The sequence below is a fragment of the Apteryx mantelli genome, chromosome 20 (genome assembly GCF_036417845.1).
Source record: "Apteryx mantelli isolate bAptMan1 chromosome 20, bAptMan1.hap1, whole genome shotgun sequence".
Classification (NCBI taxonomy): Eukaryota; Metazoa; Chordata; class Aves; order Apterygiformes; family Apterygidae; genus Apteryx; species Apteryx mantelli.
Window position 1 is genome coordinate 8301053 of NC_089997.1, and position 21156 is coordinate 8322208.

Below are 21156 nucleotides of genomic sequence, written 5' to 3' on the forward strand. Positions count from 1 at the left end.
GGCCTTTGAGGCACTGAGCCACAAGTGACATCACAAACACAAACTACAGCCATGTGACCAGCACTGGCCTATCACGCACTGAGCCACAAGTGACCTCACAACCAAAAACTGCAGTCACATGACCAGCACTGGCCTATCAGGCACTGAGACACAAGTGACCTCACAACCACAAACAGCAGCCATGCAACTAGCACTGGCCTATCAGGAACTGAGCCACGAGTGACATCAGAACCGCAAACAGCAGCCATGGGCCTAGCACTGGCCTATCAGGCACTGACACACAAGTGACCTCACAACTGAAAACAGCAGCCATGGGCCTAGCACTGGCCTATCAGGCACTGACACACAAGTGACCTCACAACCACAAACAGCAGCCATGCAACTAGCACTGGCCTATCAGGACCTGAGACACAAGTGACATCAGAACCGCAAACAGCAGCCATGGGCCTAGCACTGGCCTATGGGGCACTGAGCCACCAGTGACCTCAAAACCACAAACAACAGCCACTGGACCAGCACTGCCCTATCAGGCACTGACACACAAGTGACCTCACAACCACAAACAGGAGCCGTGGGACCACCACTGGCCTATCAGGAACTGAGCCACAAGTGACCTCACAACCACAAACAGCAGCCAAGCTCCTAGCACTGGCCTATCAGGCACTGAGGCACAAGTGACATCACAACCACGAACAGCAGCCACAGGACCAGCACTGGCCTATCCGGCACTCAGACACAAGTGACATCACAAACACAAACTACAGGCACATCACCAGCACGGGCCTATCAGGAACTGAGCCACAAGTGACCTCACAACCACAAATTGCACCCACAGGACCAGCACTGGCCTATCCGGCACTCAGACACAAGTGACATCACAAACACAAAGTGCAGCCACATGACCAGCACTGGCCTATCAGGCACGGAGACACAAGTGACCTCACAAACACAAACTGCACCCACAGGACCAGCACTGGCCTATCCGGCACTCAGACACAAGTGACATCACAAACACAAACTACAGGCACATCACCAGCACGGGCCTATCAGGCACTGAGCCACAAGTGACATCACAACCACAAACAGCAGTCACAGGACCAGCACTGGCCTATCAGGCTCTGAGGAACCAGTGACCTCAAAACCACAAACAGCAGCCACATGACCAGCACTGGCCTATCAGGCACTGAGCCACAAGTGACCTCACAACCACAAACAGCAGCCATGGGCCTAGCACTGGCCTATCAGGCACTGTGCCACAAGTGACATCACAACCACAAACAACAGAGAAAGACCAGCACTTGCCTATCAGGAACTGAGCCAAAAGCGATACCAGAACCGCAAACAGCAGCCATGGGTCTAGCACAGGCCTATCAGGCACTGACACACAAGTGACCTCACAACCAGAAACAGCAGCCATGCAACTACCACTGGCCTATCAGGCACTGACACACAAGTGACCTCACAACTGAAAACAGCAGCCATGCAACTAGCACTGGCCTATCAGGCACTGACACACAAGTGACCTCACAACTGAAAACAGCAGCCATGGGCCTAGCACTGGCCTATCAGGACCTGAGACACAAGTGACCTCACAACCACAAACAGCAGCCATGCAACTAGCACTGGCCTATCAGGCACTGAGCAACAAGTGACCTCACAACCACAAACAGCAGCCATGCAACTGGCACTGGCCTATCAGGCACTGAGCCACAAGTGACATCACAAGCACAAATTGCAGCCACATGCCCAGCACTGGCCTATCAGGCACTCGGACACAAGTGACATCACAAACACAAACTGCACCCACAGGACCAGCACTGGCCTATCCAGCACTAAGCCACAAGTGACATGACAAACACAAACTGCACCAACGTGATTAGAACTGGCCTATCAGGCACTGAGCCACAAGTGACATCACAAGCACAAACCGCAGCCACAGGACCAGCACTGGCCTATCCGGCACTCAGACACAAGTGACATCACAACCACAAACTGCAGCCACAGGACCAGCACTGCCCTATCAGGCACCCAGACACAAGTGACCTCACAACCACAAATTGCACCCACAGGACCAGCACTGGCCTATCAGGCAGTCGGACACAAGTGACATCACAACCACAAACTACACCCACAGGACCAGCACTGGCCTATCAGGCACTGAGCCACAAGTGACATCACAAGCACAAATTGCAGCCACATGCCCAGCACTGGCCTATCAGGCACTCGGACACAAGTGACATCACAAACACAAACTGCACCCACAGGACCAGCACGGGCCTATCAGGCACTCAGCCACAAGTGACATCACAAACACAAACTGCAGCGACATCACCAGCACTGGCCTATCCAGCACTAAGCCACAAGTGACATCACAAACACAAACTGCACCCACGTGATTAGAACTGGCCTATCAGGCACTGAGCCACAAGTGACATCACAAGCACAAACTGCAGCCACAGGACCAGCACTGGCCTATCCGGCACTCAGACACAAGTGACATCACAAACACAAAGTGCAGCCACATGACGAGCACTGGCCTATCAGGCACTGAGCTACAAGTGACCTCACAACCAAAAACTGCAGTCACATGACCAGCACTGGCCTATCAGGCACTGAGACACAAGTGACCTCACAACCACAAACAGCAGCCATGGGCCTAGCACTGGCCTATCAGGCACTGACACACAAGTGACATCAGAACCGCAAACAGCAGCCATGGGCCTAGCACTGCCCTATAAGGCACTGAGACACAAGTGACATCACAACCACAAACAGCAGCCATGGGCCTAGCACTGGCCTATCAGGCACTGAGCCACAAGGGACCTCACAAACACAAACTGCAGCCATGTGACCAGCACTGGCCTATCAGGCACTCAGACACAAGTGACATCACAAACACAAACTGCACCCACAGGACCAGCACGGGCCTATCAGGCACTGAGCCACAAGTGACATCAAAAACACAAACTGCAGCCACATCACCAGCACTGGCCTATCCAGCACTAAGCCACAAGTGACATCACAAACACAAATTCCACCCACATGACCAGCACTGGCCTATCAGGCACTGAGCTACAAGTGACATCACAAACACAAACTGCACGCACAGGACCAGCACTGGCCTATCAGGCATTCAGCCACAAGTGACATCACAAACACAAACTGCACCCACAGGACCAGCACGGGCCTCTCAGGCACTCAGACACAAGTGACCTCACAACCACAAATTGCACCCACAGGACCAGCACTGCCCTATCAGGCACTCGGACACAAGTGACATCACAACCACAAACTACACCCACAGGACCAGCACTGGCCAATCAGGCACTGAGCCACAAGTGACATCACAAGCACAAACTGCAGCCACATCACCAGCACTGGCCTATCAGGCACTGAGCTACAAGTGACCTCACAAACACAAACTGCACCCACGTGACTAGAACTGGCCTTTGAGGCACTGAGCCACAAGTGACATCACAAACACAAACTACAGCCATGTGACCAGCACTGGTTTATCACGCACTGAGCCACAAGTGACCTCACAAACACAAACAACAGAGAAAGACCAGCACTTGCCTATCAGGAACTGAGCCACAAGTGACATCAGAACCGCAAACAGCAGCCATGGGCCTAGCACAGGCCTATCAGGCACTGAGCCACCAGTGACCTCAAAACCACAAACAGCAGCCAAGCTCCTAGCACTGGCCTATCAGGCACTGAGCCACAAGTGACCTCACAACCACAAACAGCACCCAGGCACCTAGCACTGGCCTATCAGGCACTGACACACAAGTGACCTCACAACCACAAACAGCACCCAGGCACCTAGCACTGGCCTAGCAGGCACTGAGCCACAAGTGACATCACAACCACAAACAGCAGCCATGCAACTAGCACTGGCCTAGCAGGCACTGACACAGAAGTGACCTCACAACCACAAACTGCAGCCACATGACCACCACTGGCCTATCAGGCACTGAGCAACAAGTGACCTCACAACCACAAACAGCAGCCATGCAACTAGCACTGGCCTATCAGGCACTGAGACACAAGTGACCTCACAACCACAAACTGCACCCAGGCACCTAGCACTGGCCTAGCAGGCACTGAGCCACAAGTGACCTCACAACCACAAACAGCAGCCATGCAACTAGCACTGGCCTAGCAGGCACTGACACAGAAGTGACCTCACAACCACAAACAGCAGCCATGCACCTGGCACTGGCCTATCAGGCACTGAGCCACAAGTGACATCACAAGCACAAAGTGCAGCCACATGACCAGCACTGGCCTATCAGGCACTCAGACACAAGTGCCCTCACAAACACAAACTGCACCCACGTGACTAGAACTGGCCTTTGAGGCACTGAGCCACAAGTGACATCACAAACACAAACTACAGCCATGTGACCAGCACTGGCCTATCACGCACTGAGCCACAAGTGACCTCACAACCAAAAACTGCAGTCACATGACCAGCACTGGCCTATCAGGCACTGAGACACAAGTGACCTCACAACCACAAACAGCAGCCATGCAACTAGCACTGGCCTATCAGGAACTGAGCCACGAGTGACATCAGAACCGCAAACAGCAGCCATGGGCCTAGCACTGGCCTATCAGGCACTGACACACAAGTGACCTCACAACTGAAAACAGCAGCCATGGGCCTAGCACTGGCCTATCAGGCACTGACACACAAGTGACCTCACAACCACAAACAGCAGCCATGCAACTAGCACTGGCCTATCAGGACCTGAGACACAAGTGACATCAGAACCGCAAACAGCAGCCATGGGCCTAGCACTGGCCTATGGGGCACTGAGCCACCAGTGACCTCAAAACCACAAACAACAGCCACTGGACCAGCACTGCCCTATCAGGCACTGACACACAAGTGACCTCACAACCACAAACAGGAGCCGTGGGACCACCACTGGCCTATCAGGAACTGAGCCACAAGTGACCTCACAACCACAAACAGCAGCCAAGCTCCTAGCACTGGCCTATCAGGCACTGAGGCACAAGTGACATCACAACCACGAACAGCAGCCACAGGACCAGCACTGGCCTATCCGGCACTCAGACACAAGTGACATCACAAACACAAACTACAGGCACATCACCAGCACGGGCCTATCAGGAACTGAGCCACAAGTGACCTCACAACCACAAATTGCACCCACAGGACCAGCACTGGCCTATCCGGCACTCAGACACAAGTGACATCACAAACACAAAGTGCAGCCACATGACCAGCACTGGCCTATCAGGCACGGAGACACAAGTGACCTCACAAACACAAACTGCACCCACAGGACCAGCACTGGCCTATCCGGCACTCAGACACAAGTGACATCACAAACACAAACTACAGGCACATCACCAGCACGGGCCTATCAGGCACTGAGCCACAAGTGACATCACAACCACAAACAGCAGTCACAGGACCAGCACTGGCCTATCAGGCTCTGAGGAACCAGTGACCTCAAAACCACAAACAGCAGCCACATGACCAGCACTGGCCTATCAGGCACTGAGCCACAAGTGACCTCACAACCACAAACAGCAGCCATGGGCCTAGCACTGGCCTATCAGGCACTGTGCCACAAGTGACATCACAACCACAAACAACAGAGAAAGACCAGCACTTGCCTATCAGGAACTGAGCCAAAAGCGATACCAGAACCGCAAACAGCAGCCATGGGTCTAGCACAGGCCTATCAGGCACTGACACACAAGTGACCTCACAACCAGAAACAGCAGCCATGCAACTACCACTGGCCTATCAGGCACTGACACACAAGTGACCTCACAACTGAAAACAGCAGCCATGCAACTAGCACTGGCCTATCAGGCACTGACACACAAGTGACCTCACAACTGAAAACAGCAGCCATGGGCCTAGCACTGGCCTATCAGGACCTGAGACACAAGTGACCTCACAACCACAAACAGCAGCCATGCAACTAGCACTGGCCTATCAGGCACTGACACACAAGTGACCTCACAACCACAAACAGCAGCCATGGGCCTAGCACAGGCCAGTCAGGCACTGAGCCACAAGTGACCTCACAACCACAAACAGCAGCCACGGGCCTAGCACTGGCCTATCAGGCACTGACAGACAAGTGACCTCACAACCACAAACAGCAGCCTTGCAACTAGCACTGGCCTATCAGGCACTGAGACACAAGTGACCTCACAACCACAAACAGCAGCCATGGGCCTAGCACTGCCCTATCGGGTACTGAGCCACCAGTGACCTCAAAACCACAAACAACAGCCACTGGACCAGCACTGCCCTATCAGGAACTGAGCCACAAGTGACCTCACAACCACAAACAGCAGCCACATGACCAGCACTGGGCTATCAGGCACTGAGGCCCAAGTGACCTTAGAATCGCAAACAGCAATATCGTGTTTCCTTGTTCCCTGTCATTTATAGATGTAGAACTGGCTTAACAGTGGGTATCAAAGGAAGTTCCTTGCTGCTTGCCTATCCCATTCCGAGGAAGTAGTGACTTCACAGGCTTCATCAAAGCCACGTCCCATCTGCTGGCCTATTATATAGGAAGGCCAGAATGACCTCACAAGCGAAAAGAGCAGCCAATTGCCTACCCCTGCCCTCTCAGTACTGAAACAAAAGTGACCTCACAGTCTGCAGTGAAGCCCCGTGCATGCTGCTGGCCTAGCACGGACTGAGGCACACCATCCCCAGAAGCACAAACAGCACTAACCTCCACACTGCTGCTCTACCAGGTGCTCATGCACCTGTACAAAAAGGAGCAATGTGCCTGCTGGTGGCCTAGCAGATACTGAGGCCGAATGACTTCACAAACACAAACAGCAGCAATATGCATCGAGCTGGACTGTCAGGTGCTGAGGCTGAAGTGAGAGGAGAGGAGAAGCTCACCTGGGCCTCTCGCACGTCCCCTGATTATGCTGTAATCACTCCGTACAGAAAAGTCTTCTGCAAACCGCTTTCATCTCCTGGCAAGACTCTCTCCACATCATGGCACAGCTCCACTCTGGCACCCTGGCGACAAATCACAAAAAGCAACGATTGGTCTTGCTTTTCCTTTAGTACCATCAAGTCCCAGCTGGGAGCCTTTGCACTGCAGCACCTGCACAATGTCAGCAGGATGCCACTTCCATTTCTAGTGCATTTCTAGGGACAGAGATCAGCTGAGGCAGCAGCTCCACTGCAAAGGGTTTCCCACACTGTCACATCAGCTCAGCACTGCACCAGCCATCAACCTGATGTCAGACCTCTGCTCTGCCACCTACTCTACAAACACACTGTCTCGGACCCACAGACCTGGCTCTTCTCCTCAATACAACCAAGTGCCAGCAAGAAGAGATGCATGCAGGACACTCGCCACTTGCACACTCCCCAGACACTGCTCTGCTCGCTGCCTTCTCTTGTCTCCTCAACCCAGACACACAGCAAAGCTCCTGCAGTAACCCCACAAGGTGGCCAAGGTACTCTAGGCTCACAAGGCCTCTGCAAATGAGCAGCACAAGATCAGGCACAGAGATGGCCCCTTGCGCGATACTGCTCTTTTCGGAGGGAAGGATCCTGCTTGCTTTGGGCACAGCAGGATGCTGCTTTCCACATCCATCCCCTCACGAACCTCCACCTAGGGATGGCGGCATGGGGATTTTCTGTAGTAATACAAAAGATACAGATAGAACGCAGAAACAGTTGAGAGTCCTGAAGGCCTCCTGAGCCCTAAGTAACCTCCCTTCCTTTCCTTTAGTTACTTGCACAAGGAGCCCTGGGGAAGGGAAAAAGGGTGCAGAGGCTTTGACATGAGGCCCAAGCAATGAGACAGCCCCACACTGGACGGCTGCTGAAATGACAGCTCTCCTGGCTGCACAGCCTCTGCAGCAGCAGTCCAGGCTCCACAGCTGGCTTCACAGAGCACTGAGGGCTGGGTGCCACGGACAACCTGGCCCTGCGCACATCTTCACCCCTCGCAGAGCCAGCAGCCCAAGAGCTCTGAGACTTCCTCAGGTCAAGCCACAGAGGCTTTGGGGCACTCACACAAACGCACTCAAGACATGCTGGCATTTAGTATAAGGGTCTTGGACTCATCCTATATGGCATCACAAACTTTGAGGAAAAGGAGGGGACACAGCAGCATTTGCTGAGCAGGCTGGCAGTAACAGCAGTTGTGGGATGTGGAATTTGTAGCACAGCAGAGGTTCCAGGAGGTGAACCCACACCCCAAGTCACCCACAGAAGCCAGGCGCATTCATGGAAGCCTTCACATCCATACGTAGCCTCTTCTCAGTCACTTGCAGCTGCTTTCAGAGAGGGCTCACGATGTTGGCAAAGATGTTGACAGGTACAGGGACACACCCTGGCATCCTGCCTCCACCCTCAGGTGCTCTAGCACTGCACTGGGAACCTCATGAGTGGAGCAACCTAGAAAGAAAGAAAGAAAGAATCGAGTGTTACTGGCAGTTCTGCTGGCCTTACATAGTCACAAAGCAGGGGCAAATGTCTCCCCTCTGTGCTGAGCTGTATTGGTGAGAACACAGCCAGCAGGGCCACCAAGACCTTCTACCCCTCTTTTTGGCACAGGTGACACCATGTCTGTATACCAGCTCCCGTTTGGGCTCTCCAGTTCTGCACAGGCACTAACACACAGCAGGGAGTCCAGCACAGGGACACCAAGATGGTCAGGGGCTGCCGCGTGGGGCATATAAGGAGAGGCTGCGAGAGCTGGATTTCTCCAGCCTAGACAAGAGAAGGCCATGGGAGATCTTCATGCTGTGCACAGCTACCTTATGGAGGGCACAAAGAAGATGGAGCCAGATTTTCTTGGAGGTGCACACTAAGAGCATGAGAGGAAACAGGGACGCATTGAACAATGGGAAACTCTTCTTAGATGTTAACAAGAAACCTTTTTCTCCATGAGGAGAAACTCAACTGCGGCACAGGGATCCAGAGAGGTTCTCAGATCTCCATCCTTGGAGAGAATCAAAACTTCACTGGAAAAGGCCACAAGATACCTCCTCTATTGCCACCTGCCTTGAGCAGGGCGTTGCATCCCTACATCCACGTCTCCCCCATTGCAGCCTGAAGGAATCTGCTATTCTGAGACTCTGGCCAAAGGGACCAGCGGCTTTGGAGATGCTGCCTCCACCTCTGACCAAGGACAGGTGTCTCAGAGCCACCCATTGCCATGAGAGGCCTGAGGGGGCATCTCGCCTGTTTGCAAGGGTCTGCATAGGCACAAAGTGGAGAAATGGCTCTGACTGCTTTGATTAACTACTCATCTCCCGGAAACCCAGAAGTGACCTCACCACCACCATCCAAGACATCTGTCTTCTCCTCACCTCTAAGCTGCTCACATAGAGACCTCACAAGTCCATACCCCCACCACATGCCTGCTGATGGCCTATGGGCTTCAGAGACAGAACTTTCCCCAAAATAACTTCCCCAGCCATCAACTACTGCTGGCCTACCAGCTCCTCTGACAAAAGAGACCTCACAAGCAACGCCCATGCCTAACTGCCTGCTGTTGGCCTAGCAGGGACTCAGAAAGACATCACCTCACACTCACCTTCACAGCCACATCTCTGTCACTGGCCTAGAAGACTATGAGACAGAAATTACCTCACTATAAGTTCCTTAGCCATGACCCCAGTCCTGCCTTATCAGCTCCTCAGGCAGAAGAGATCTCAAAAACTCATATCCCAGACGTGGACCTGCTGCTGCCCTATCAACTGCTCAGGTAGAATTGACCTCACAATCACCTTTCAAGCCACATCTCTGCTCCTATCCAATCAGGTTAGCAGTCAGAAGTGACCTCACAATCTACAGCCAAGTCTTCTTCCTCCAGATGGCCTATCAGCTACTCAGGCAGAAGTGACCTCATCATCAACAGCTGAGCCATGTGCCTCCTGCTGGCCTGTCAGCTACTTACAAAGAATTGATTTGACACTGGTGATTTTCTAGCATAGCTCTCATAGACAGTGGTGACCTCAGTACCCACACCCTGACCATGGGGCTCTTGCCACCTGCAGCTCCCCCTGCCTTCCCCCAAGGCTGAGCCAGCTCCAGAATGGCCTCCCTGATTCACCTCGTGGCTTCACAGTGCTCATAGTGCAGCAAAACACCCATTACGTACCAGTTACTACACCAAAATAAGATTAGCTTTTGCCTAGGTAGTCTCTACACGTAGCAAGACAGCAGGGCCTCCTGTCCCAGTGAGAGGGAGAAGCCTTCCCACAACTCAGAAGTCTGGTTCCTTCCCCAATGCTGAACAAAATCAGCAAATCCTCTACACATCCAGGACAACCAGCATTCTCCTATTTTAGGCCCTGACAATTGGAGACACACAGAAGGACTCAGGCCAGGGCATCTCACTCGGTCAAACCAGCAGAGCCACAATTCAGCAACTCTTCACCCTGACCTAGAAGCATGGAAATAACAACAGCAAGTGCAAGCACTGGCTGTTCATCAACTTTCAAGGCCCCTGACAAGCAAAACAGCTCACACTTACAGAGCTCTTCTGGAAACACACTTCGCACTGCTGCCAGGCTCACAGGTCTCAGGGCACAGCAAGAGGCAGGGAGCAAAAACAATGGCTGGGGCACAGCGTGACACACAGGGACAGAGACCACTGGAAACGGCCCCTCGCGAGGACACCAGCAGCCTGCTCACACTTTGCCCAGCACCTCCCAAACACAGCTCCGAGCAGCACCTGGGGCTGCGCTGGCAGCAGCACCTCAGGGAAATGCTTTAACAGGGATCCCAGAGCCACCACAGGGCCAAAGGTTCCTGCCCCCAAACCCCACCGAGCCGCCCCGGCCCAGCTGCTCGCGGCAGGCCGCCACGTCTGGCTGCAGGGCAGCTCCCCCCTCTGGCCCACGTCGCTCTGGCCCCTGCTCACGGCCCCACCAGCCCCTGCTGCAGCTCCTGCAGCAAAGCAGCCCAGATGCCGGCACCGCTGCCCCCGCCCCGGCGGGAGGGCACCCGCCGCCATTAGAACACGCCCGCAGCCCCCACCAAACCCACTCGCTCCCGCTCTCTCTCCCGATCCCTTCTCGCCTGCTTTGCTCCCGCTCCTCTTTCACCTCTTTCTTTGATGTCTTTTTTTTCCACATGTTGGACTGCCATTGGCTGACAGAGCCATCAGTGAAATCGATGCCTGCCCTCCTCCTCCTGACAGCCAATAGGAGGGCTGCACTGGGCGATGCCATGGCAACATTGGGCCCTCCTGCCCTGGCGGCCAGCTCCGCCCCCTCCCCTGCGGTCGGGCGCCATGTTGTGGGTGGGCAGTGTGGGGCGCGGCAGGGCCTGGGGGCAGCGCGGCGCCGTGTGGGCGGGCAGTGCGGGGCCCCGGGGTGCAGCCGCTGCCCCGGCGTGGCTGGGCTCTGCGGCAGGGTCCCCGCGGGGCTGCTGGCTGCCCTGCGCCCTGGGGGCCATGCAGGGCACGGGGGGGCAGTGCTGGGGCGTGTGCTGGTGGCAGCCGTAGCACCGGCGTGGGGGCCCTGGGTCTGGCCATGGCGCCAGAGCCCGCAGCAGCGTGCTGCTGCCCCCAGGGCAGGGCAGGGCAGGGCAGGGCAGTGTCCTGTCGTCTCTCCTGCCCCATTAGGACCCTCAGACAGAGCTCTCGCAGCAGCCCCCAGCCCTGACCAGCCACCCCCACAACCTGGGATCCACAGCAGTTTTTGCAGTTAACAGTCTCAGTGCGACACCTTGGGAAGGAGCTCCTGAAGCCCTTACCCTTGTTGGAGAGCCTCAGGAGCGTTGGGAACAAGGAACAGCAGTGCGGGCTGATAGTATCCGTCCAGCAGTCCTCCATCTCACTTGCCCCCTTGTCCTCGTTTCACCTCTCCAGCCGGGGAGGAAGGACACTCTTCCCATCTCATCACCCAAAACACCTCTCCAACATGCCCCTGCTCCTCTGCCTGTTGGTGAAGGTCCCAGCATGGCTCCCGTCCCTCCTCCTTACCATGGCATGGCTCCAAAGGGCAGCAGTGCGGAGTGCATCAGCAGTGCCCAGCAACAACTGGGCCTTGCAGAGATGTGAGGGCACCGCTGCGTCACCAGGGAGACGTCCCTGTGATGCGGCACATCCCACTGTGACCTCAGCTCGTGTCATCTGGGGGCTCAGTAGATCACTGCCATGGAGATGGCACAGCCAGGGAGAGAGCAGAGAGATTTCCCCTCACATCCTGGAAGCAGTCACCTCCCTTCACCACAGTTATTTTCCAAAACTTGCTGATAAATCCTTCAGGAATGTCTCCAGATGGTGTCAAAGACTGTGAAATATCTCAAATGGGGCACTGGAGAAGTCGATTCTGCACCCCTGCACTGACAGGTCTCTGCGCTGGGCAGACCTGTGTGGGAAGCCTGGGCTTTGGGATTAGTCTGGGGTTTGGCATTTTTCAAAGCTGAGATCAAAGTCACATGGGATGAAACATCACAAGTGTGGCCACGGGCTGAGATGCTTTGGTGAGCCTCAAAACTGGTTTCTCCTGTGGGTCACTGTTTTTGTAGAAGTAGGATGTAGGACAATCTGGGACAGGATGTAGCCTTCCTCTTTCAGACACTAAAGCCACACTCTGCTTTTAAAAGTCCTCAACAAGGTTTCTCAGTCTGCAGTTCTTAAGATAGAGATGATCTGCCAGAAAAAAACAAACATGTCCCTAAGACACATCATCCAGAGGGCTTTATCCAGGACCCTGATCTCTGCCAGGCTCCAAAGCCATGGCGAGGCCAGGGAGCAAGTCTGGGCAAGTTTCCTCATTTCCCATGAATTTTTCCCATCTTGCCTTCTGGCTGAGTTTGCGGAAAGACAGTTCTCATCTCTGAGCTTCAATTGGTCCTTGTGCTTTTCAGTGTCACCTTGGGGCAGTGCTTCTCCCGGGTACACTCCCTGGCACCCTGGACACCCCTGGGAGTTGTGCAGCCCTGGTACCCTGGATTTCCCACAGTTTTGACCCTGGGCTTCTCAGGACATGCCCACACACTGCTGTGCTGCTGTCCAGGCTCCGGTGCAGAGTCTATGAGGCAGTGAAATGCCTCAGGACCTGCATTTTGACTCATTCAGAAGTGTGTGAGATGACCAGCTCCCAGCTCTGCAGCTGCTGAAGCTTGAGAGCATCCCTGCAACCAACCTTCATGCTCTTCCTAGTCTCTGCACAGTCCTGGGGCAAATCTTGCAGAAGGGAGACTCCATCCCCTTGAATACTGTCAGAGATGTGGCTTTCCAAGTCACTGCAAAGGGAAGGATGCGTTTACTCATTTCTTTTGGTTGCTTATTCAGTCTTGGCATTCCGTCTACGGCACTGTGGGCCCTGCTCTGCACCCTGGTGTCTCTGCCCTTTCTCTCCCCTGTCTCCTCTGTGTCTACTCACTCTTCTCTGCACACCAGGGGCATGGGAAGTGTTGCTTTAGAGAGCTCACTTGAAGCTGTGACATGTTGTGGAGCTGAAGGCTTGACTGAGGCTAGTCTGGGATACGGCTGTGCCCCCACACCCCCTCCTGCTCCCTGCCTGAGGGTCCAGGAAGGTCTCCAGGGAGAGCAGTGTATTTGGTGTGGGTGGGATGTGTTTCTTGCAGCAACCCAAATTTCTGCCTGGGTTGCTCTGAGCACCCAGGGAAATCCCTCTTCTCTAGGGACTGGAATCAAGGCTTTTCCAGACTTTTGTACAGAAACACAGCCCGGTCCGGGATCCCCAAGAGCAGCATGGCCCCCGGCATGGCACAGGACCCCGAGGAGCTGTACATCTCTCTCCCATTTCCACACATCCTGATTAAATTGACAATGTCTAACATCACCTTTACAGCACATTTTCTGGACATTGCAACATTACAACATTGTGACACCTCCCCTAACTCTTTGTTCATTCAAATTGACAAAGCTGAACCTAGCTGCTGATTTGCACTTCAGGGAGTTTAAAACTTGCTCTGCTTTTCAGTATTGTCTCCCTTTAGCCAAGTCCTAAATTCTGTTTATAGCTAACATTTCCTATCTATTAAAAAGGTTTTTATTAAGGCTGTCCCTTGTGGAAAGTGGACCTCATTGGAGAAAGCTGCGACTCAGCATGCAGTTGAAGAGTACATTTTATTTTTTATAAACTGTATCATATTTTATTTTTCTTTGTTTGCAGTTAAGAGAAATCCTGCTGTATCTGCAGCTAGTTGTCTAAGGAAAGCAGGTGGGAATTGGGGCAGATGAGCTGTAACATTCAGTTGCAGACTTCACTGGAATAAGGGTAGCTTTTAACCAGAGTGATGTAAAGCCCAGGTGGCTGATGAGAGAAATGGCAGGGTTGGGGAGATGGGGAGGAAGATTGTCCATTCAGTGCCTGACCTCTGGGACACTGCTTTTCCTACATGTCCAGACTTCAAGGGAGACACTCTGGATTGATATCAATTGGAGAATGTTCCTGTCACTTATTCTGTAGCTGAATAATAATAATAATAATAATGATAATAATAATAATACCCTTTAAAAGCAGAAATACTTGTATGTTATTGAAGTCTCCACCTTTTGGCTACACTCCTGAAACCTCTCCAATTAGCCATGCAAGACTTGAAGAAAATTACAGGGAGAGATGTGTTTCATCAGGGCTTTTTGCATTTTAATGAGCCCCATGGTGTATTTGGTGCTGAGTCCGTGAACCTCAGCTACTGAGATGAGATTTAGCAAAACATTCAAGAAGTCCAAGTCAGAAGCAAACCCCAAAGTTTTGTAGAGCATGAATGGGTCCCATTGAGGGCCATTGGCAACAACAACTCCCCAGGGGCTGATTAGAGCAGAAAATTGTAATCCCTGGTTACAGGTAGGCAAAGGCAATGTGCAGGTGGCTCTGATGCCATGCAAACCCTTCATGTGTTTTATCAAACAAAAAAGCCAAGCATGGCCACTGAGGCTCTGGAAGGGAGATCCTTTCCCTCATGCATTGCCCAGGGCTCTTCCTGGTGTCAGTGTGCAGGTGAGGGTGTGCAACGCTGAGTGCGGGACAATGATATGACACCTCTCAGGGTCCCCGGGGAGGGCAAGGGGGCAATGAGGCCCTGGTGTCTCCTGGTAGGCCTCAGTGGCAGAGACAACAGCCAAGGGGACAAAGACCTCAGTTCTGTCGGAGCCCTTCAGCCTTGGCAGCACCCTTGGCCATCTCCACCACAGGCTGTCCTATGCTGTCCCACACCTGCGCCTGTGTCCCTGCAGACTGTAGACACCCAGCCTGCTTCCCTACCTTGCTCTCACCCGGGATCTCCCTCCCTTCACTGATATCTCTCCATCCTCACTGGCTATTCTTTGAAATACAAAGCCTTGGACTGATCACAGACTCCCTTTTGGTGACCTGTTGCACCACAGCAATACTCTTTGAGTGATAGTTCTTCATCCTAATGTCCAATCTCAACTTCCCAAGCTGCATTTTGAAGTTGTTTCCCCTTCCCATTCTGTCCCCCACTATCATGAAAAGCTCCTGGGAACCCCCAAATGGGACACACTAGTGCTGAGTGGAGGGGGATAATAACTCCCCTTGTCTGGGTGGCCACCTTCCTCCTAATGCAGCCCCATAGGCATCTGGCCTAATTTGCAGTGAGCATGTACCACTGGCTCATATGGCATCCCTCGTAACACCCAGGCCCTTCTCCTCGGGCCACTCCTGAGCCAGTCAGATCCCAACCTGTCCTGATGTACAGGGTTATTCTTCCCCATAGGCAGGACTTGCCACTTCTCTTTGTAAAGCTTCCTGAGGTTTCTGTTGGCTGAATCCCCAAGTTTCTCTAGGTCCCCCATAGTGAAGCTCATTGTGTCACCTGTTAATGTGTGTATGTAGATGGCTCACCTGGACTTGTGGTGCCTCTAACAAGACAACAGCATGAGGAATTGCAGGACACTACAAGGGCTAAAAGGAGGTACTAGTTGAATGGAATTGCTGACCTAGGTAGGAATTACCACGGCGACCATCTCAGAAATGCCAAGTGAGCGTACAAAGCGAGCACAACCAAGGCCTACGGGGAAAGGGTGAAGAGAGGTGGTCTGTTTGTACAGGAGAGTATGAGGATGGTAAGAGGATAGAACTTGGAAGGAGTAAAGGAGAGAAAAACACAATAAAAGGTGAAGCAAAGGAGTGATCAGGGTTATTCAGGGGAACCTGCCAAGCAGCCCTGCATTTACACATCTCTGGAGAAGGACAGGAAAGCTAATTGATTTGATCATACTTGTGTCTGACTTACTTCCACAGTCAGGAGAACTGAGCGCTTTCCCTAACATCAACAAGAGTAGACCCAGAGGGGAAGGAATCACAGACTCTTTCAGGTTGAATGGGACCTCAGGAGGCCTCTAGCCCAACCTTGTGCTCACTGCAAGGTCAGCTTTGGAGTCAGAGCAGGTTACTGAGAGCTTGATCCATTCTTGAAAACCTCCAGGGATGGAGATGGCACAGCTCCCCTGGGCAACATGTTCCAATGCTTGACTATCCTCTCAGCAGAAAAGAAGTTACTGCCTAAAAGAAGGATATTGCCTGCAGACATCCCTTTTGTGCACCCCAACACTTGGGGAGGGGGATCTCACCCCCTATGAGTGTGGAGTGCACAGGAGGGAACTGAATCCCAGTCCATCCCAGGGATTTCTCAATGGGCATTAGGTGTATTGATTAACTCCTCTAAATTGGTCCCTGAAGCATGAGGAAATGAGCTCCCTTCTTGTCCCTGCCTAGGCGTCCTGTCTTCTTATGAGATGGGAACAGGCCTTTCTAGAGTGGGCCATTTCCATTTCTCTTAGATAACCATCCTCTGATGCAATGCAACTGCAACCAACGGTAATGCTGAAATCACTCCCTCTCCAGTGTTTAGAGAGGGACCATTGGTGATTATTGCAGTCTACTTCAGTGGACATTTCCCAGGGGTGACTCTGTGGCCTTTCAGGAACTGTCAGCCCTGGAGCCCCAGGAACATCTTGAGAGTTCACAAGAGACAGAGAAAGTCACATCTTTAGCTGGGCCTCTGCTCCTGAACTGTGCCTGGCTCCTGGGACTGTGGGAGCCCATGGCAACCTGGCAGGTGCTGAAGAGACACAGCTCTGTCCAGGTGCAGCTCGTCTTAAAGGAGCAGCAAGACTCAGGGCACTGCCTGGAGGCACCAGGATGAGATGAGCGACTCAGAAGCTAAAGACAGTTGGGAATGGGAGGACAGCTGAGAGCTCACTGCAGGGAGACGTCTTCACAGCCCTTGACACAGTAAGTCTCCGGCTGAAGGGCAACACTGCTGTGGTTCCTGGAGGGTTCTTCTAAGGCTGGCACCTTCCACAGCTGATAGGGTCTGTCAGGGTGGCTCTGCCAGCTTCTCCTGTTTGGCACAAGTGATGCTTTAGAGCAGGGATTCCCAGCCACACCATCAGAGGGACAGGGCATCATGGTTACCTTCTCCCAGGGATGGTGCAGGGTTGTGAAGCCAGGGAATGCACCCAGGTCTGCATGGGCCGTAGTTCAGAGCAGTGTCCCTACACCCCAGGGTGCTGTGTGCCTGGGGCAGTGATTCTGCCACCTGTGAGGGTCAGCACTCAGCCTTCCTGGGGAACTCCCCACAGTGCTGCAGGGAGAAGCTTTGAGTGGAAGGAGTGACCCCTGGCAGGGCATGTTCATTCCCCCTTCAAGAGGGTGCTGTGTGGGTCAGGGCTGTTCTTAGCTCTAGCTCATGCACAGGATCATTCTGAGGGGCCTTTTCAAGAGGGCAGTCAAGGCAAGGGTTACCTTAAAGATAAGGATCTTTTCTGAATCTATGCTTTCATTTTCCTACTGTTTGCAGAGTGCGGGTGGGGAAAAGACATGGGACAGGGAAGCAGCTCCCAGGAGGGAAAGCTCCAGGCAGTGGAGATACAATCAGAGAGTGAGGGGAAACTGAAAGCAGGAATTCTGTAGGAGGGGGGATTTGGAAATCTTCCAACAGTACCTACACTGCAGACATCTTTCTCTAAGCAAGCCCCCCTGCAGCTCCACTCCCACCCAGCAGAGCCTCTGCCCTCAAGGCCATGGGGTCCAGAGCATGAGCCCCCTCCTCAGCAGCCCGATCTCCAGCAGAGCAGAGGGGCATCTCTCCTGCAGCATGCCTTTTTCCCACTGCACAACAAAGGGCTGAGAGCGACTGTCCTGCAGTGTTGCCACCTGGGAGGTGGTGTGCACAGCTGGGGAAGGTGAAGGCTTTCCTTACTGCCTGTCTGTCTCTCCCTCCTTGCTTTCCTTTTAGTAGGAGGCTCACAGTATTGCTCCTTGTTTCTTTACCTCTCCATGCTGGTCTGGTTCTTGTTCTCCTGCTCTCTGGGGTTAAGCAGGGGGGTTCAGCTGCAGTTAAGGCATTGACCCTGTAGGTCCTGCATGGAGTTGTCTTCATGGCAGTGACGTGCCCAAGTCCCCTTCCAGCCTTCTAGGCAATGCACTTCATCCAGCTGGGGAATGATCTGACTCTCCCTTAAGGAGACTCCATTTCTAGCACTCTTGACTGTCTTTGTGGGGTGTCCTGCGGGCTGCAAGCTGCCCTCCAGAAGACCGCAGCACTCGCAGAGCATATCTGTGATAGCTGAGAGTCCTTGTGCTGATCGTGTGAGTCAGAAACCTCGTCACGCACTCTGAAGAGCTCTCCATAGTACTCTCTGTATGTGGTCTCAGAGAGAACTTGGCAATGTTCACTTTGAAACTGAACTCCTCTGCTCTCAGCTCAGTCCAGTTTCTTTCTCTGAGTAACTTGTGAGTGTGATTGTCCTTTAGCTGGGACAGGTGCAAGCACAGGGCAGTAAGGAGCAAGACTCTAACAGACCAGATGCCCTGACTCCACACGCAGTCACCATGAGCCCCTTTTTCTTCTTGGGATGCACAAGTGCTCATGCTGAGAGCAACTGAAATGCCAAAGATTTCTACCCCATCAAAGAATGCTCCCATGGTGTAATGGAGGCATCTAAAAACTAAAGAAATATATCATAAAACTATCCACTACAGCCTATTTTCTGGAGAAAATGAGTGTTAAAATGTTAAATAGCTCCTCAACAAAACAAGTGGATGTAATCTGCTGCATGTTATGTGCATCAGACCTAGTTGCTTCCCCCTCCCACTACAATGTCTTGCGAAAGAGTGCAGATGGTAAACCCATCTGAGGACAGGATTCATCTCATTGGGACAGAGACATCTAGAAAGGATCAAGTCAGCCCCTGCCTTAACTTCACGGTTCTTCTCCCTGGCCAGAGTGGGAGCTGGTGTGACTGATTCAGTACGGACACCTCTGTTCAAGAGGGCAAGGCTGGGGGAGATGAATCCCTCACAATGATCTTCTCTTTTAGATACAGCTGGCATGAGTGCTGTATTCATCTCTCAAAACGGTAAATAGAGAGTATTCCCCTTCATTCCAAATCCCCTTCATTCAGCTCACAGTGCCCATCCGCAGGTATCCCCACTGAATACACATGGCAGTTTGACATCTCCATTTACACACCCTGGCAGAGCAGCAGTGACTCCTCTGGAGCCCATGTGCAGAGGCCCCTGCTCTACACGGCACACTCAGTCAGTACAAACCAGAGGTCAGGAAATGGAGCTGAACAAAGGGAAAGGAGAGAGGCGATGTGGGAGGACTTGGAGGAGTGGAATGGGTTTTGTTCAGAGAAGTTTGTCCTAACTTGTCAATGCCACTTCTTCCTTGGACAGTGCCCCAAACAGACAGCAAATGTCCAACAGCAGCTTCCTCAACGAGTTCCTCCTTCTGGCATTTGCAGAAACACAGGAGATGCAGCTCTTGCACGTCTCACTCTTCCTGGGCATCTACCTGGCTGCCCTCCTGGCCAACAGCCTCATCATCACAGCCATAGCCTGCGACCACCGCCTCCACGCCCCCATGTACTTCTTCCTCCTCAACCTCTCCATCCTGGACCTTGGCTCCATCACCACCACTGTCCCCAAATCCATGGCCAGTTCCCTGAACACAAGGGCCATTTCCTACTCCGGATGTGCTGCCCAGGTCTTTTTGTTTTTCTTCTTGATTTCAGCTGAATATTTTATTCTCACCATCATGGCCTATGACCGCTTTGTTGCCATCTGCAACCCCCTGCACTACAGCACGATCATGGACACCAGAGCTTGTGCCAAAATGGCAGCAGCTGCCTGGGCCAGTGGTTTTCTCAATGCAGTGCTGCACACTGGAAACACATTTTCAGTAACTTTCTGCCAAGGCAATGTCGTGGGCCAGTTCTTCTGTGAAATTCCCCAGATCCTCAGGCTCTCCTGCTCAGACTCCCACCTCAGGGAAGTTGGGGTTATTGTGGGTAGTGTCTTTTTAGTCTTTGGGTGTTTTATTTTCATTGTGCTGTCCTATGTGCAGATCTTCACAGCTGTGCTGAGAATCCCTTCTGAGCAGGGCAGGCACAAAGCCTTTTCCACGTGCCTCCCTCACCTGGCTGTGGTCTCCCTGTTTGTCAGCACAGGCATGTTTGCCTACTTGAAGCCCCCCTCCATCTCCTCCCCAGTGCAGGATCTGGTGGTTGCAGTTCTGTACTCAATGGTGCCTCCAACAGTGAACCCTCTCATCTACAGCATGAGGAACAAGGAACTTAAGGATGCACTGAAGAAGCTGATTCAAATAGTACTAGTTCAGCAGCAGTAAGCTGTCCATCTCGCTTCACCAGTGATTTCTAATTTATCACAGACAACTCGTGCTTTGGGCATTCTCTCTGAGAAGAGAATGTTTATATGGAAGTGTTTGAATTCATCCCACTTCTCAAGAGGGGTGAACTCAGTCTGTCTCAGTGAGACACCTTCTGTAAATGTGTCTATCACTGTATCAGAGCTGATATGTCTGTAATAAAAGGGCATTTCCTCAGTGCAGTGCTTGAAGACTGGGCTCTCCTTCCAAGGTTGGAGCCAAGAATGTGCTCAAGGACTTTCACCCTGAAAGGGCCTGTTGCTTTTCCAGGGCTCTCCACAGGCTCAAGGCGATGAGCTCATGGGGTGATGTGTCAGGGAATGAGGGCTGGATTAAGCTCTCACCTGTGGGTGCCCAGTGCTCCTGGAAGTGGAGAATGGTCAAGCGATATCTCTCATGTGACAGAGATGGAGACTGATGCCCATCCTTCCTGAAGAGAGTATGGAGCCACACGGAGAGCACAGGGGACCTCCAAAGGCACCATGTGCCTA

General features: G+C 52.9%; 1 protein-coding gene across 1 annotated transcript; it reads left to right on the top strand.

Moving 5' to 3' along the window:
* Positions 1-19894: 19894 nt before the first annotated feature.
* On the top strand, positions 19895-20626 carry LOC136993735 (olfactory receptor 14A16-like; the record flags this gene model as incomplete). Its single annotated transcript, XM_067308679.1, has 1 exon — positions 19895-20626. A coding segment is annotated over one exon (732 nt), but the record flags the coding sequence as incomplete, so codon positions are not given.
* Between the last annotated feature and the right edge of the window lie 530 nt (positions 20627-21156).